This window comes from Haplochromis burtoni, unplaced genomic scaffold, assembly GCF_018398535.1.
Source record: "Haplochromis burtoni strain Fernald_Lab_line unplaced genomic scaffold, NCSU_Asbu1 Contig_347, whole genome shotgun sequence".
Lineage (NCBI taxonomy): Eukaryota > Metazoa > Chordata > Actinopteri > Cichliformes > Cichlidae > Haplochromis > Haplochromis burtoni.
The window spans coordinates 325,382-343,155 of record NW_024582708.1 but is presented as its reverse complement, the minus strand read 5'-3'; the positions used below and the strand labels follow the sequence as shown (position 1 = coordinate 343,155).

At 39.8% G+C, this 17,774-nt stretch overlaps 1 protein-coding gene across 1 annotated transcript; it reads left to right on the top strand.

The window, feature by feature from the left end:
* Positions 1-626: 626 nt before the first annotated feature.
* lmcd1 (LIM and cysteine-rich domains 1) lies at positions 627-16,260 on the top strand. The gene is made up of 7 exons (XM_005942774.3): positions 627-1,294; positions 8,430-8,533; positions 8,912-9,167; positions 10,620-10,769; positions 10,903-11,145; positions 12,139-12,357; positions 13,605-16,260. The coding sequence occupies exons 1-7, from the start codon at positions 1,268-1,270 to the stop codon at positions 13,713-13,715; spliced, it is 1,110 nt and encodes a 369-aa protein (XP_005942836.1). The 5' UTR covers positions 627-1,267; the 3' UTR covers positions 13,716-16,260.
* The last annotated feature ends 1,514 nt before the right edge of the window (positions 16,261-17,774 follow it).

Here is a 17,774-nt window from a genome sequence, read left to right as displayed (position 1 = left end):
ATGGCGTTGGGTTTTTAAATTTAAACAAGTGAATGAGTTTACTGTCAAAAAGGGTGGGTTACTAACATGTGCAGACTGAAGAGCTCAGACCAGGCCAACATATCAGCTTGATTTGAATGTTAGTTTGCTCATTCAAAGCTGTGTGCTTTAAGCCATAGAAAGAGACAAGCTGCAGAGATAGACTTTTATTTTGTAGCTATTTCTGATAGACACAGATAGCTACAAAATAAAAGCACAAGATGAGCGAGAAAACGATCATCAACAGTCAGAGGGATCGCCAGAACATTTCAGCTATGAAGCCGTTGTTCTGCACTCCTGGGACCTTCAACAACCCGCTAAGACCAATCCTGAAGAAATCAAAGCCATAACAAAAACACGGCCATGCCGTGTTAGTCACCACTAGGCCTCGTCTGAACCTGCAAACCTGAGGTGTGTTGCTCATGCCTTGGTCTAAGCTTTTCTGAGCCACACTGAAAATGCAGAAAAGGAGGAGGAGGAGGAGGAAATTCAGCCATTCCTACTGGCTGAGAAATTTTACAGGGTGACTCTGATTGGCTGGAGGAGTGTGAGCAGGGACTCCCTCTCAGTCTTTGTCTGAGATTAAAAACACAAACAGTTCAGTCAGGCCTCACTGATCCAGTTAGTCCCAACAGTGTGCTGTTCTGCAGCAGAGAGCAGCTGTGATTAGGGACAATGCAGCTGTGGTTGGAACAGTCAACACTGCAAGTGCCTGCAAAATTTAGCACAGCAGTGTGAATTCCCCACTTAGCAGACTGTAAAACTGGAAGATTAGAAATTTTGCAGGAAAAAACAAACAAAAAACAACCCAGTTTCCCCCCTTGCGTGTTGGAACAAAATCAAGAGGTGAAGAAACCTGCTCAGTTTATGTTGCAGAGGGTGGAGAAGCAGAGCTGGCAACCACACAGATCAGGAGGGAAGAGTGGGGGGAATACGCTGAATGGAAAAGTAAAAGCAGGAGTTTACAGCTGAAGAGGAGAAAGGTCAGTTTTAATCTTGCTGAGTGTAGAGAAGAGAGAAATGTAAAAGCAGAGGACAAAGAAAGGAGGGCTGATGAAGGTGTGGACGGTTAAATTGCTGTGAGCTGTGGAGAGCCGGCGGAGTAGAGTGGCAGCAGAACCGACTGTGGGCGGAGAGTGAGGAAGTGCGGTCAACGGGAGAGGAATTTAAAGTCTCATTGTTCTGGAAGAGCGGCGGCAGACGGAGTCGAGGAGCCAAGGAGACAGCTCACCGACGGACGTTGGACTACATGGACGTGAACTCAGCCATTGAGAAGGTAAAAACATCTGCATCAGTACAGATTTTTGCTCACAGATATTTCCAGATGTGGAGGTCAGTGGGTCAGAGGGTCACTTACTGGTGTGGCACATCACATCAGTGTAAGGTCAGAAGGAACTCTGTGATGTGCCTAAGTGAGCTTTCCTGACATTTAGAGGTTTGAAATCTCTGCCAGCTATGAGTGTGGATGTTTTACATTCAAGCCTCAGAAGAATCTCACATTTCTTCAACATTCATTCATCAGTGTTCAAGATCACGAATTTCTGTCTGAGAGAGGTTTTATTTTATTTAGCTATACAGAAAATCAAGTGTCATCTGAGTTGTATGATGTTCATTTAAAGGTAACCTATCCTGCTTTTCTTTCTTTCCTGTGCTTATATGCAGTTGCAGTGCTGTATGCTCACATTAAACACAAAGTTTCACATAATGAGGTCAGTGTGCGTGTGAGTAATTCCTGTGAGCAAAAGCCGAGACTTCAGACTGTTTCATTCTAGACTTGGATCTGTATGACATCAGATAAAGACAGGTGTCCTTAATATGGTCATCTCAGGTATACCTGAGGAGCAACCAATCAGAAGAAAGTTGCTTTAAAATAGTGATGTCAAACATGAGGCCCAGGGGCCAAAATCCAGTCAGGAAACATTCCAATTCAGCACATCTTTGGAAAATATAACAGAGGACATAGACTTAGTCTTTTAACTGTATTTTCATACGTTTTACAGCTTTTCCTGCTGATAAAAAACTCCTCCTCTGCCATTCATACTACACCAAGAGTAATTAAGCAATTGATTTTTAAGACGTTTCTTATAATTACAGGACAGTCTGAGCTACCAGAGCTTTCTCTGTAATTTTACACATTTATTTCTTACAATTTACTGCAATTAAATTCTGGCAGATTTCTTTCATTTAATACAGCAGTGTTTCTTTATCATGCAGAAAAACAGAGAAATGAGTTTGATGGTTTAAAAGGAGATGGACAGGTAATGAATAAGAGAGAATAAGATAGTGTGATATAAATAAGGATTATTCTGAGCTCTGTGTCATGCAAAGTGACTCTTGTAGAAGCTGAAAACATTTTAATAATAGTAATCATAGTAATAATAGTAATTGTGATCATAGTAAGCTGGAAAGCAGCATTAGTGAATCTAACACAACCACACTGCACTCAGTTTTGTAATGCTGAACTCAGTGATGGCACCCTCTAACTTTAAATGAATAATGGGCCACGTACACACTTTGAGCTTACACACACTTAACACACTTTACAGCAATTTGATTTCTGATTTCAGATTACATTATTACATCCGATGTCCTGATCTGACCCAATGAGGAAGAACCTCCAAACAAATAAAAACAGAAGTCCAGCTTGAGTCGAGCTTTCTGCAAGCTTTAGTCACTGTGATCAGTTCTGGTCATGTTTATAAGTGCTGTAGGCTAAAGTCAGTTTGGACACATCTCTCTGCAGTCTGAGTCTAACAGCTGGAGGTTTCTATTTCAGTCAGCGAAGGTAATCCATGACCACGAGGTCCTGATCTGCCTGCTGGGTCTGTGCTGGCGGCACTTTGTTTCCCACAGATCCCTCCTGTAATTCGGCCTCTGGCTGTTTGTCCAGAGGTCACATCAGTCCCAGGATGATAACCTGACAGATCAGCGTCACCTGTTTGTGGCGTGAGCCCTGTCTTTATACCCCCGAGCTGGAAAAACCGCCATCACCAGCATTGAAATAACCTGCAGTGTGCCCCCATACATGCACCCCTCTCGTTATTCTTTTGTTACATGTTGTTAACTCCCCCCCCCCACCCCCCACCCCAAAAAAGCTTCATATTATGAATATTGAGGTTACAAAGAAAAAGAAAGGTTGCCATAAAATGATCACTGTTGTTGCAGTAAAAGTTTAAAAATAAAAATGATGAATCCACAATCTCATGACTGAAAGCAGGAAATGTTGCAAAACTATAAACTAAATAATACAAATCCCCAAAACACAGTCACCAACAGCAACCGATTTAAATATGTATACTACAGGTAAAAATAAAAGTTCCCTGTGGTCTCCACTATCCTATCCAGCCTTTTCCTCCTTCAGGCCACTGTTTACTCTTAAATAGTAACCGGAGACTGTGACACAGCTGGAAACAGCAGCTCACTCGTGGCATTTTTGTCCAATTTTGTCTTAAATGGAGAGCAGCAGGAAATGCAGAGGATGCCATGTGCCAAAGCTCTGATTCAAAGTCAAGATGCTGCCCCTCTGTGACCTCCAGCCTCTTATCTCACAGCATTTCCTGTAGTTTCCACTTCACATAGCCGACGTGTTTGACATTACTCGTGAAGCTCAGCCAAGTGTACCCACCTACAACATACCCGCCTTATCTGACTCCTAAATATAGAACGGCCACACGTTTTCCTCAGAAAAAGGAAGCTTTCTCCTCAGCTTATAACACTGTTCAGTATTTTTTGTTGTCATGAACAGAGGTAAGAATTTTGGCTGCAGTTTAGCATCCTAACTTAAAGCTGCCAAAATATGTAGTCAGTATGACTGGTGTCCAAACTAACTGGAGACAAAGGTTAGTATGCTGCATATATGCATATAAGCATGCTTATATGCATATATGCATGCTTATATGCATATATGCATGCTTATATGCATATATGCATGCTTATATGCATATAAGTAAATAAAGACAATTCATAACATGTTCAATAAGCCGGTAATTTAAGGGTTCATGTTAGCTCAAACAAAACAGTTTTGTCTGGTTGCTACAGCTTCCTCCTGTCATCAGCTGTAATAATTGTGAATGTTAGAAATTGTCTGGGTCTGTGTTAACTCTATAATGGATCAGGACTTTTATTTTTAGATTCAAATTTGCACTTTGATCCCTTTGCCCTGCAGCAGAGTGAGGTTTGTTAAAAAATAAACTTATTCTAATTACTGTACTGTTTGTTTTGCCGATAAAGACTGTGCTTGTATGTGTTGTGTGTTGTGTTGAGATAGATTTGTTGGTCTGTCTTGTTCTAAGGCACATGAGATTGTTGAAGTGTGTCGTGGCGCCTGATTTTGTTCCCTGCAGCTTTTGGATTTTTGTTTATTATGTTTATTTTCGTTTATCTCTTCGCTGCTGTTCTATTGAAGTTTTTGATGATTTGACCAGTTGAGTTTGAGATTTCCTGTTTTGATTCTTTTATTATTTCAAGTATAGTGTGAATCTTAGTTCCTGTGATACTGGATCTCACTTGGTGTTGTTTTTATGATGATCTTCGGTTTTGTATTATTATCGAGTTTCTTGGTGTTTTTACATGAAACGTGAGACATTAGCCTTCAAGTCCTAATGCCAGACATGTTCTCTAAGTGCAGTTAACATTCTTGAAATTGAATATGGTTCTCCAAGACCTAACAAAACAGCAAATAAAAGCTGAAAAGTAACAATACATAATGAAAAGAAGAAAGCTTTCTACTACTCACGAGCAGGTATATTCATAGAAACTACTCTCAGTGGATGTGCTGAGAAGCTTCAGTCACTGTGATAAAACAGTGTTGAATACTGTGCACAGTTCACACATCACTCATCATATTCTGCACAGAAGGACAAACAGAAGTGAGACGAGAAACATGCTTCGAATGTAAAGTGTGTGACTTCTTGTGTTTCATACACTTCAGTTTTTATTTACATCATATTTTTTACATGTTTCTATGATGTAGTGAAAAAAATCATAAGCATTCCACAAGACAAATGTATGCAAAGAGTCTGTATTTTTAAATTCTGATTGATGGCCACCCATTCCTGTCTTACTGGTGCTCCAAGCTGTTCCCAGTTTGTGGGCTTTTGCTTGTCTAGCTGCTTCTTAAAGACTAACAAAACTAAAAACATCCCAAAGACTAAAGTTTTCCAAAGATCCAGGTGCAATCTGAGGGCAAAAGGTGGCTCGGAGATGATCAAATTAACATTTTGCATCTATGGCAAGGAAACTCCCCAAATCCGATCATATACGGTCAATTGTTCCAAAGCACGTGGAGAAAATATCTTAAAAATAAGTTAATAGTCATAAAAAGGCATTTCTGGAAGTACAGAAAAACCTCCATTCAAAAAGAAAAATACTGCATGATCTGCTTGTTTATTTTCTTTTTGAAGGAGCTTTTGAGTAACGTCTGCTCTGACTATGACTCATTAGTAAAAATTCTTCAAACAAACATCTGACAAACTGGCTTTCTACAGGAAGACAGAAATCACACTGCCTTCTTTGGTGAAATTTCCCTTTATTAAAGCTGCGTTCGACTCAAACCTCAAACCTCAGTGAGGTGCTTCACTCTGACCTCCTGGTGACTGATGTTCACTCATTACTCAACAATAAACACAGTGAGCCAGTCAGTGTACTCCAAGGGGATTTAATGAAGTCTTTTTCTTCTTCAGCTGTTTCTATTTCAGCTGTGACCTTTTCAACACGCACCAATCACCAGTCGCTTCACAGTCAAAGACACTTAAACACACTCTCCGTCTCTGTCTTTACACCTCGCTGGTGGCATCAGATTCATCACTCTGCCTGAAAAGGAACCCTGTTATTACTAACATGTTTGCCTTCTTTCCTAGAGTTAGATGAACGTTTTAATGCCAAAACTCAAAGCTTCAGAGATTCATGGATGTTCAAAGGTTTTTAAAGACGATAAGTGTCCTTCTACATTTAAACCCAAAGAAACCTCTTTTCTTTTTAATGTCATCATCTTTCACTTTTTAACCCAATTTCATTTTGTTTGGCAAATTCCTTCTTAGCATTTTTTTTGTTGGTTGGAAGACGCCTGTATCCTCACTTAAGCTGTGTGGATGGGAGTAAAAACAGAGAAATGACCTTGCTGCAAGGTTAAAAGAAAAGGCTGGAAAACTTGAATGGAGCAGAGGTTTTAGTTTGTATGTCTATATCTTGTTCGAATGTGTGTGTCTCTGCATGTATTCAGCAATGTTACGTGAGCGAATGCCTTTTAGGAGGGATGGGAGAGCTAATGCCTGCTGACAGATGGATAGGTGGACAGTCCAGACAAATAGCAGCAGGTTGTTTCAGCAGCACAGTCTTCAGATTTCCTGCCAAAGCCTTTAGAAACAGTCTGCCATCACTCACATGTTGCTCTTTGTTTAGCTGTCAGTAGTGACATAAAAGCTAGCTGTTTGCTATAACAACTAAATGCCTAACAAGCCAGAAAGCCAAAACAGTTTGCTCTTTTAATACTCTGGCAAGCCAGAATAAAATACTTGCATTAGGCAAAGCCCCGGTGCTGTAACTGTATCCTGGACAGCTGAAGGTCACCACGCATAGTCTAAGGTTGGTCAAAGTGGGCTAAATTTGCCAGTTCTCCACCTAAACTTGCCTCAAATTCCCGCACCCTCCCAGCTGCGAATCCAGAAACACTTCAGCTCCGTTTCTCTGTATTCTCCTGAGAACCAAGTTAGTGAGTTGCCTCTTGTTTACTCACACTATAACAGGTGGTTGTTTTAAGTCATGACAGACGCACAAACTTTGTTCTCTTTTAAATTTCTCCAGAAAACTAATGAAGTAACCTTAACAAGTCCAAAAAATGTGTTTTCATTGTAACTAATGCACGCAATGCTAACAGAGTAAACAGGATAAAGAGCAGCAAAGGGGGGAATCTGCTGTGTTTGTCAGGACAGTGACGATGAAGTCACTGGGTGGTACGATGAGATCATCCATCCTGTGTGTGTGTGTGTGTGTGAGTGTGTGTGTGTGTGTGTGTGGTGTTCACTCCCTTTTCTTCCTCCCACACCCACTGAGAAATGTTTGGGGAAAAAAACAAAACAAGTCTTCTGTCTCGCCCAGTGCTTCCTCACACACCATCATCGTACTCATCATCACCACAGTCAAACTGTCTGGAAATGTTGTCTAATTCCCCGTATCTCGTCTGTCTTCTCTGCGTGACACGAGTCTCTAATGACTTGGACTTTTTGTTTGCATTTCTTTCTTCAGTCAGGACTCACATACTTTCCACATCTAACAGTCCTCATTAGCAGAGGAAGTGGGCTAAACATTACAGAAAAACCTAGTTATAATTATTTTGTCAATCAGGCATTCACTTACATTATTGTAAAAAAAAAGAGTGAAGAAGAAAATGAAGAATCACATGAGACATGTACTTACAATTGAAAAAAAAATGCCATCAGTAAATTAAAATATGTGTATTTGGAAAACTGACTACCTGCAGAGCTGGTTGAGCTATCTGTGTTTCAAGCCAGTTATACTCAGGGCAAATAACACACAATGGCACAATACCAATGCTTTCCAATGGTTTACATTCATTTGTGCAGCTTATTTGTATAGTGATGGCAGCTGTAGAAGTCTTAAAAAGTCTTAATGTGTATAAAGCGAGGCTAATTTCCAAACATAGTACATAGATGAGCATATCTGTTTAAAGTGAGTGTTACATATTAAAGAAAAAACAAGGACCTACTGTTATTCAGACAAGTAAACTATTAAAAGTGACTAATAACCAAAATTTGTTCAGCACCAGCTGGAAGATTTTTATTGACTTCTAGTCGTGGTTGAAAAATAGTTCCCCTCGATGTCATTTAGTGTCCGTTAGACTTTAGTGGGAGAAAACTCGTTCATCCATCCTTCCATTTAATTTGTAAACCCTTTTATAGATTGAGTAATCCATCCATCCGTTCTCTTCTGCCTAATGATTTTCCCAAAAACTTAAGCCTGTTGAAAATTTGTAGATTATGCTTTTAAAGCCAGGTCCATGCCAAGAAACCAACATATTTAAATGAACTCTGAATGCGGCTATTCCAGGTAAAGTGGTCAACCATAGTTATATTTGATATTAGAGTCTATGTACATACTTTTGACTCAATTGAGATTAGAAAAAAATCTAAATTAACTTCAAATATGTGCATTCAGTTCTTTTTTGTTTTCTTTTTAAGTTATTAAAGGTGTGTGCTGTACAGTCATTCCAGCCTAGAGAAAGAACAGTTCAAAGAAATCATTAAATGTGCATAATTACCATGACATCCATGTCCATGATGAGTATATTTAAATTACAGACATACCTCACGAGATCGTAATGCTATGCTTTGACTAGAAGTGCAGCCTTAATTGTGCAGCCCTTTATCTGTTGTGATGTGTTGTGCTCTCTTTAGATGTCTATAAAGCAGACTGCAGGAGGTGCAGGAGGAGGAGGACGTGCAGCAATCTGTCTCATATGTAAGGAGAGCTGCTCTGGTTTTCACCCACATACTTGGAGGTACAGTTCCCCCCTTTTTTAATTAATTTTTTTTCCTCTACAGGAAATGTAAAATTTTAGTGGTCTCACCACTGCTCCCTCACTACTTACACATTCATTCCTTTTGAAGAAAAATATTAAATATGTTTGTGACTGAACACCAGATGGGTGTAGGCTGTCAAACCACATGCCCAGACTCCCAAGTTTTCAGACTACATGGAAGAAATAACCAGGCAAGCTGGAAAAACACAAGTTAAATGTTCTTGTCTTGCATTCAAACGGCTTTTATTTGAGCAAGCCAAAGAGAGTAATATTTGGCCAAAAAACAAAACAAAAACGTAAAATGACAAGAACGGATTTAAATCGTCGCTTATCCTTTTTGGTGTTTCTTCTATCCAGAAAAGCCTGCACAGTGTGTGGCTGCAGCACGGTCGACCACGCTCCTGGAAATGACCTTGAAGACGACCAGCGAATAGGACGCCTGCTCGCAGACTCACCCTGCTCCCATTTGACAGCGAAGATTAAAGGAGGTGGTGGCCTTCGCATGTACAAGAGAAACCGAATGATTGTCACCAATCCGGTGGTGTCACGCAAAGACCCGACCTTCAACACCACCACATATGACTGGGCTCCTGCCGGCCTCAACCAGAAACTGGTAGGATTCACTGTGGAGTGCAGGAGACTGCTGCTGATTCTCTTTTTCTTTCATTCTTTCATTTAAAAATAGTGGATGGATTTTGGATACCACAGGATATTTTTCAGATAGATACATTAAAATAACCTAACAGGACCAAAACCACAAACACGGTAAAGAGCTCCATTTTAGCGATATTATTTAGCTCAGCTGTTGCATACAGCTATTGCTTCCAGCTACCTGTTCAAGCACAGCTCTGGAATAAACGGACAATGCAAATAGCCAAAGAAATACCCCATCAAACAGCTGTAGTAGTAATATGAACAAACCTGAAACTGGGAATGGAGACATGGAAACACCACAGATGAAATGTAGGGGATGAAGAACGGGAAGACGTACAGATGAACCAGCAAAGAACAACGAAGACGCAGAGCTTAAATACACAAGTAGGACAATGAGAGGATCGGGAACACAGCTGGGACGAATCTGACATAACAGGACACAGAGAAGCAAAACTCATAATAATAATGTGTATGTCCCCATAGGGACTAATTACTCCTATGGGCTGCCCCATTCACCCAGTGGGCAGACACGAGCGCCTAGGGAGCAGTGTGTAGGGACGGTACCTTTTTCAGGGGTACTTCAGGGTAGCCGTTAAGTGGATTTGAGTCCCCGACCTTCTAATCATGGGGCAACCACTTTACCTACTGAGCCATCCATGCCACTCAACACACTGAACGGGATTATCACAATAAAACAGGAAGCACAAGACATTGATGGTGATGCAGATTAGATACTGAGACATGGAAACACGAGGCAAGGTGCAGAAACAGAACAGAACCCTAGAAACCAGCATCAATGGATATAATATGACAGAAAACCATAATTCAAAGAGTAAAACTTAAATTAAAAACACAAACACTGGGTCACCAATCCAGGACCCTGAAAACTCAAGAAAAATTCATGCATGAAATTACATTTTATTTTCATCATCAAGTTAACAACTCAAACTTCTTCCTTTATTTATTCACTCAGGACCCTTTAGTTCAGATTTACCTCAGTTGGTGCTGCTCTTCCTGTATGAAGAATATGAACTGTCCCATTAAAACCAGACTCAAGTATGTTTCAGGCTTCCCAGCCTATAATTATGAAGATGACAGACGTTACTGCGGTTGAACTTGTAGAGGCAGATCCAAATCCAACTGGGGGACTGTTTTCCAGATGTGCCTCTAAAATCCTTGAACATCTCGTTTGGTTCATCCCTCACTTTTTGTTTGTTTGCGTTTTCCAACCCACTACCACACTTTTAGTCACTGCTTCACTCTGGTGAAGTAATCTGACAACGCACAGATGTGTCAGTGACGACATCGGGAGAGTCCGATGACGGCTTAAAATGTGTTAGATAAGCTCAGGTTTCAGCGGTGGGAAAAGATCGAGAGATTGAATTTGTGAAAACTGCATCATCTGTTGAAGGCCATGCAGTACATGGAGCTCCTCCCAGAGAGTCAGAGGCCAGTCTCAGGGACTGTTGGAGCGCTGGAGCGACGCAGGCAGCTCCTCATCCAGCTCCCCGCCTACGATCAGGACCCCATGAAGTGTCAGAGCCTGGCCAGTGAGGAGGAGGTAAATTACTCTGCCGTGACCAGTTCAACACACATGATTATCAATAACCTGAGCAGTATGTAATCATTCCACCTATAATCAAAAGATTAAAAGTTGGCTAATCACTTTCATGATGGAGTCATTCTTCCTGCAGATTTCCTCCATGCTGCTGTTTGTGAAGCAGTACAAACAGGAAGTGCTGGGAGTAGGAGAGGTGGCCTTACCCGGTGAGGGTGAAGCTTTGAGGGAAGCAGCCATTCAGAGGACAGCAAAGGAGGTGAAGGAACACAGCAGCAGCAATAAGAAGGATGCTCCTCAGCATCAGGATCACGGTTCATCTAACAGCAGTGTCGCCTCCCCCACAAATGGGACAGAATACAACAACAAGACTGAATATGTAAGTGGGTGTATGACCCTGGATGCTTTAATCACCAGCTGTTACCAGCTGCAGATCTGTCAATACGAAGGAAAAGAGAGAAAGCTTCGATTAATGATTAGGGTTTTTTTTGTTTCATGATACAACCTTTTAATTGTACATAGGAAATCGAATTCACATCAAACCAATCAAATACAGTCACAACAACAGTAAGAGCAGAAAGTATTACTGAGCTCACAGACAGACTCTGCACAACAGCCTGCTGAAGTCTCCTTATCCAACTTCTCAGGTCTTATTTCACGATCAGTACCGCTAACATGCTGTCTGCTCATGACATGTAGGGCAAGTTTGTTTGCTTTGTTTCAGTGTGGTGTAACAACAGCACAGGGGCATCACGCCCCCTTTCAATCAAACACTAACTTCACCGTGTTCCTCCAGCCAGCTCTTCTTTCTTGTAACAACAAAAAACTGCAAAATTGGATGACTAAATGTGGTTTTAGTTCGACTTGAAACACTTAATGTTGCCAACGCTGCCCAGTTATGCCTATTTTTGGGACTCTTTGGTCGACTATTGCTCCCTTTATTTCACTAGAGAAAGATTTGTAGTCTTGTTTGCAATACTGGTCCTAATTAAAACCTGTTTCTGTGTTTCTACTGAAAATATTTCTATTTTTCTATCAAATTTCAGTGAGAACAGAACAGCATGCTTGTTTTTTACTTTCACGTGTTGCAACGGCAAAATCGTGCCAAAGTCGCATCTACCATGTGTGCTCAAAGAACTGAGATCAGATGTATATTTACCTGTTCTACCTGGGGAAGTCATATGATTGGTTGATTAGTGAGGTGGAGATTTATGTCATCTTTTAAACTGATCGGGATCCAGAAATCCTTCTAGATTCCCTGTGGAGGAAATTTTCTGTTTTGATTTAAACCAAAGTTCTTGTGGATCGGGAGACTCTACATTTGTTTCACTAATTTCGTACTTGACCTCTCACACAGTTTTCTATCCTCTAGCATTGCACCGGCTGCCAAGGTGAAGTTACCAAGGACAGTCCTGCAGTATATGCAGAGCGTGCAGGTTACCACGCTGCCCTGTGGCATCCCAAGTGCTTTGTATGTTCAGAGTGCGGCCAGATGTTGGCTGACCTGGTCTACTTCTGGTCCAATCAGAAGCTGTTCTGCGGACGACACTATTGTCAGACACAGTGGCCACGGTGCTCGGGCTGCGACGAGGTGAGGCTTCACTCCCTGTAGTTATTGCTGATCAGTAAGTGTTGGTGATCTGTTTGCAGTCTGAACTTCATGAAATCAGAAAATCTGAAACAAAACAATACCATATACTACTGTTAAGTCATCACATAGCAATAATTTAGTTTATCACACACTGTAAATAAGGTGTTCACGTGAGAGGAACTACCATAAAATACTAACTGCTGTCACATTTAAACCTCTTTAACTTTGATTTTTGCTTGAGCATGCACTTTATAATCCCTCTTTCTGACTCTGAGAATGAACCAAATTTACAAAATGACTTTATTTTTTTATTCAGTATGACCTAAAGTGAGTTACTGAGCCCACTAGCACATTAGAAGGACTTTCACAGAGGTCAGGACAAAGGCTGTTTTCCTCACAGGTTTCTATCGTACGAGAAGTCTGTTTACAAACACCCCCTGGTGGCCATTACACAGAATGCAAGCTCCACATTGGCTTTTTCGCTAAGTCCATCTTTTATTATGCCTTTGCATTTGAGTATGAAAAGACAGCTCTATGTGGCAGTGTCATCCATCCACAACCACTGCAAACACTTTCCTGATGGACTGAAGTGCTACTTTAAACTATCATAAAACGTGCATGATATTAATTTAGTAAAGTATGCCGGGCCATTTGTTTAAAATGGTGATGATAAGGAGAATAAAGTAAGACAGGCTTGAGTGCCAGCCTCCCTTGTGACCTGCTAGATGCTAATGCATGAGTCTGCAGCATCTTTTAGGGGGGGGGTTTCAGTCATGTCATCCGTTTCAAAAAGGTTAGATGTCAACAGTCACAACAGAAGCCTAGACTTTAAAAACAATGGGTGATGTCATAGTTTCAAAATGCATCTTTTTTCAGACAGCCTGTGTACAGTTCTTCTGTTTTGTTAATAATAAAAATATGTTTTAGCTCCTTTTTTATTACATTTATTACAAATTATTTAAATGGTAAATAACAATAAAAGGCCCTGTTATAGGTTATAGTAGATAATAATACAAAGCTTTAAAGTATTTTCGTATATACATAGCTTATTCTTATGTGGATTTAATAATGAACTAAAAGTTTTAAACCCAGATGAGAATAAATGACTGCATAAAAATGGAAATGAGTCTACCAACTCTACGCAACACCACAGATATAATTTGTTTTATCAGAATAATATTTTTGTTTTTATTTTTTGTGTCCTCTCTCACATCATTCTCATCCCCCCTCCTGTTCCGTTTCTCCAGCTGATTTTCAGCCAATCTTTTCTCACGGCGAAGGATGGACAAGCATGGCATCCTCATCATTACTGCTGCTGGAAATGCGGGCAAACCCTGGATACACCCTGTCAGCACTGAGTCACCATGTGTAGGAGTCACTACAAAATGTGGTGTTCAATTTTAAGTTAAAAATAAATAAATAAATCAACAAATCTAAAACCAAATCAATAAAATTAGTGCATCTGTTTTCATATAAAAGAAAAAAATGGTATAGTTTAAATACGCACTGGGGCTAAAAGTCTTTAAGTCATATGTTCACTTGATAGTTTAGCAAATCTTCTTTCCTACAAAAACACAGCAGCAGATTTACTATAGTTTGAAATACTTCAGGTGATATTGATGTGAACTGACTTATTCAGATTACTGGTATTCCAAAATTTTAAGGAGTTGTTTGGTTTATACAAAAGTGCTTTAAGTACTTAAGCAAACATTTTGTTGATGTATTGGCACTTATAGCACTGACAGTAACAGGAAACAGATGTTCTGCATTTAGCCTGCAACCTTACAAAAACCCAGAGCTGAATTTCAGCAAAAAAATGAAGAAACTACCCAGTAACTGAAGAATGTTGAAGTTAACATGAGTAAGTAAATAACAAAATAAAATGCCACCTTGTCCTGTTTGAGAAAACTTTGTATTCTCACTCATTTTCATGAGAGACTTGTTGGTGTGTTTTTTGCAGATTTGAGTCATGTGTCTTTAGTTAAACTTCATCTGGTGAGGTCAGTAATTATTTTAAATTGTCTCAAGAAATCATGGATGTTGATTCCTCTGGACTTTTTTTCTTAGCACAAACTGTTCTCCTCTGGGTGAAATAATCATAATTTCAAAATATGTGCTTGTGTTGAAAAATATTTTTTTGTGTTTTGTGTTGTTGACCTTGTAATTCAGCCGGGGTAAGACTGCTGCAGTCATTAAACTATTGGAGCGTTAAAACAGGGTCAAGGGGCAGAACAGTGTGTGAAAACAGTGTGAAGCAGCCCTACTCGACACTGTTGTAGTTTGTTTTTTGAAGGTTTACACTGAAAAATTATTTTGTTATAAAGTCATTTCTGCCTGTTCGAACCCCTTAAAGTTTTATTTTCTCAGAAAAAACGAGTCTGCACCTTTGTGCAAAAAGGATATTTGTTTTTCATACAAGGAACTGTGTTTTTTTGTTTTTGTTTTTGTTTTTTTAATATATTCTACTTTAACAGTCATCTTTAAATGTGTTGATGCATGCTCAATCAGCCAGGTAAATAAATCCCAGAAGGTTGTTTCTGTTCATCTGGATGTAGCGTTTTCAGTTGGAGAAACTGAAAACGCACTTAGAAGAAGTCACTTGGATGAGTGACAAAATGTTTCTCCCACTGAAGTCCAGATGAGCAGAATCAGCCTTTCAGGAGTCAGCTTAAACTTCCTAAACTGACAGTAATTTATAGAAAACTTGGCAGTTGAATGAAAAAAAATGATCAGTTGAAATAATTTGATCTTAACTTTATCTTAATACCAAATAAACAAAGGGTTATCTAACTTACTAACTTATCTAACTAGGTCAGGTTTTAACTTTACCTGTTAGTTTTGGACTGAAGCCTTGTAAAAACTGGACAGGCATAAGGCTGGAAAGAGGTAGCACTGATTAATACAATAAAATGTAAAAAAAAAAAAAAAAAAAAAAAAACAACAGCTGGATTTTAAAAAAAATCTACAGCAGATTTTAGTTAAATAAGTTTTTCATAATCACATATCTGCTAATACTATATATGTAATGTTTTTGTTATTTTTATTCTTTCTCCATGTTGTGTTAAATGTGTTTGATTTCAAGAAACTGCAGACTCAATAATCATTTAACCTCTTATAAATTTAAGTTTCTGCTGCTGCTAAATGCTAATTAGTCCCTCTTTTTCGTATATATTTTGAAAGCTTCATAAATGTAAACATTTTTTGTGACAATTTTAGTTTAAACTGAGAGGACACTACTGGAGGTCAATAAAGCTGCAAAGTTAGTTGGCCATGTGTTAAATTCTGCAACTGCATTTTAAGTCCATTCAAGGTTAAAAACAATGAGCGGGAAATAGGATTTTGTGACATTAAAGTCAGAAATATATCAGAAAAATCTCTCTGACATACAGTAGTTTACAGATAAAACCCAAATCCTAAATTTCTCTTTTTTGGGATTTGTTTTTCTCTTTTCATGTAGGCTACAACCAGCTAGCAGAGTAGCACTAGCTAACATTTTGCCTTTATGTATTTTATCATTTAACTGCTAGCAGTATTGCTTGAGTTGATGTAGCATATAAATAATAGACGGTACTGTCAATACTAAATACCAATTCCACTCACTGATTCCAATAGTAGTAGCAGTAGTAGTAGTAGTACTGTTGTAATAGCTAATGTGTTTAGCCTAGCATGGTGCAAAAACTGGAAGCTGAGGGAAGCTGTTGGCCCAACTCGGTTAGTCATTACACCTCTGAATTTTGCAGAAAAATAAGATGTTAATCTTTCTCTGGATAAATGAGCAACAAATATTTATATATAAAAAAAATATGCTTTATCAAGTAAATAAAGTTATAAAGATATGATGAAAAAGTGAAAGCCCACTATGTTTAATGCTGTTTTCAGTTAAATAAAATAAATGAATAAGTGTCCTGTTGTGTATTGTGATTATTAAATTTCAAAAGCAGTATGCTTCTTCCTAGCAGTTGGATTTAAAAAATGAAGCATATTCTATCACTCTCCTGAACAACAATGGGATGACCGTCTGACCGTTGGACTTAAACATTTGGTTTTTATGGTGCACCCATGTTGCTTAATTCTGGTTGAGTAACACGAAATAAAACAGGCTGGGAGTATGAGCTTGATGCTCAAGCAAACCTGATTTCAGGTGGACTAAAACAACTCAACAGGCTGGTCCAAACCGGTTTCACCTGAGAAACATGGAACACTTTGTCAGCCTTCATGTTGCGAGGGAATGGTTAATAGGACAGATACTGGGTTATGAATGGATTGGATTTCAAAGGGGCCAAGGAACCAGGGAGCTAGTTTCTTAGACTCAGTTCTCAAAGGAATTTACCTGGAGGAGAGCCAAACTTTTTGTCTGCTTTGGTAGGCCACCGCCGACACACAACGGTGATCGTCCAGCCACTTATTTCGCTCCATGGTCTCCAGGAGAACTGCCCTTGCGGTCCGCTACAACCAGCAGGAGCGATGTACATAGTACTGAATGGAAGGCACAGCCAACTAACCCTCCATGATGGAGTTATGGCTGTATTCGACCCATGCCAGCTGATCACTTCACATGGACTAGTTAGAGAAGGCAACACAACGAAGGACGGCTTCCAGCTCCTGATTTGCCCTCTCCACTTGGCTGTTAGTCTGGGGGTGGAAATCAGAGGACAAACTGATTTGGCCCCTCAGTTCAGAACAAAACTCCTTCCACAACTGGAAAGTGAATTGTAGACCCCTGTCCGAGACGATGTCCTGAGGAACACCATGCAGTCGGAAAAGATGTTGGATGAGTTGTTTGGCGGTTCCCAAGGCAGTAGGCAATCCAGGCAATGCCACAAAATGGGCAGCCTTGGAAAACCAGTCGATTATAGTGAGGATGGTGGTGTTACCAACATGACTTTTAGTTCCGTTACCACCTGGAGGAGTACACTCTACTCTTTGGTGATGTGTTGTAACATCTTTCCATGGCGTTCCACTAAGTTCACCTGTAGCAATATCTCATGGGCTCGAGGTCCATCACTGGCTGGATAGTTCTGTCAGGTTTTAGGTAAGGAAGAGACCCAAACACAGGACACAGCAATCTCCAAACTCCAATTCCAAACTGTGGCTCCACTCCCGTGAAACACACTCCACTCCCAATTCCTAGTAAAGGCAAACACAACGAGTTAGTTAGGCAATCCTTTCCAAAGCAAGATTTTTCAACAATAATCCACTGACGAGGTAAACTCAACAATCCCACGTTACTTGTAACGCGTTACTGTAATCCGATTACTTTTTTCAAGTAACAAGTAAAGTAACGGATTACTATTGCAAAAACGGTAATTAGATTACCGTTACTTTACCGTTACATTACCGCATCTTTCTTGCCCAGGACACTGTTGTAAATAGATTTCTTTTCTCAGGAGTCTTTTTCCCCCTGGCTGAATAAAGGT

Excerpts from the sequence above, each read along its gene's own strand:
- lmcd1 (XM_005942774.3), top strand. The coding sequence starts at position 1,268 with ATGGACGTGAACTCAGCCATTGAGAAG. Across the intron at positions 1,295-8,429 it reads TGAACTCAGCCATTGAGAAG|ATGTCTATAAAGCAGACTGC; the intron begins GTAAAAACATCT and ends TGCTCTCTTTAG. Across the intron at positions 12,358-13,604 it reads GGTGCTCGGGCTGCGACGAG|CTGATTTTCAGCCAATCTTT; the intron begins GTGAGGCTTCAC and ends CCGTTTCTCCAG.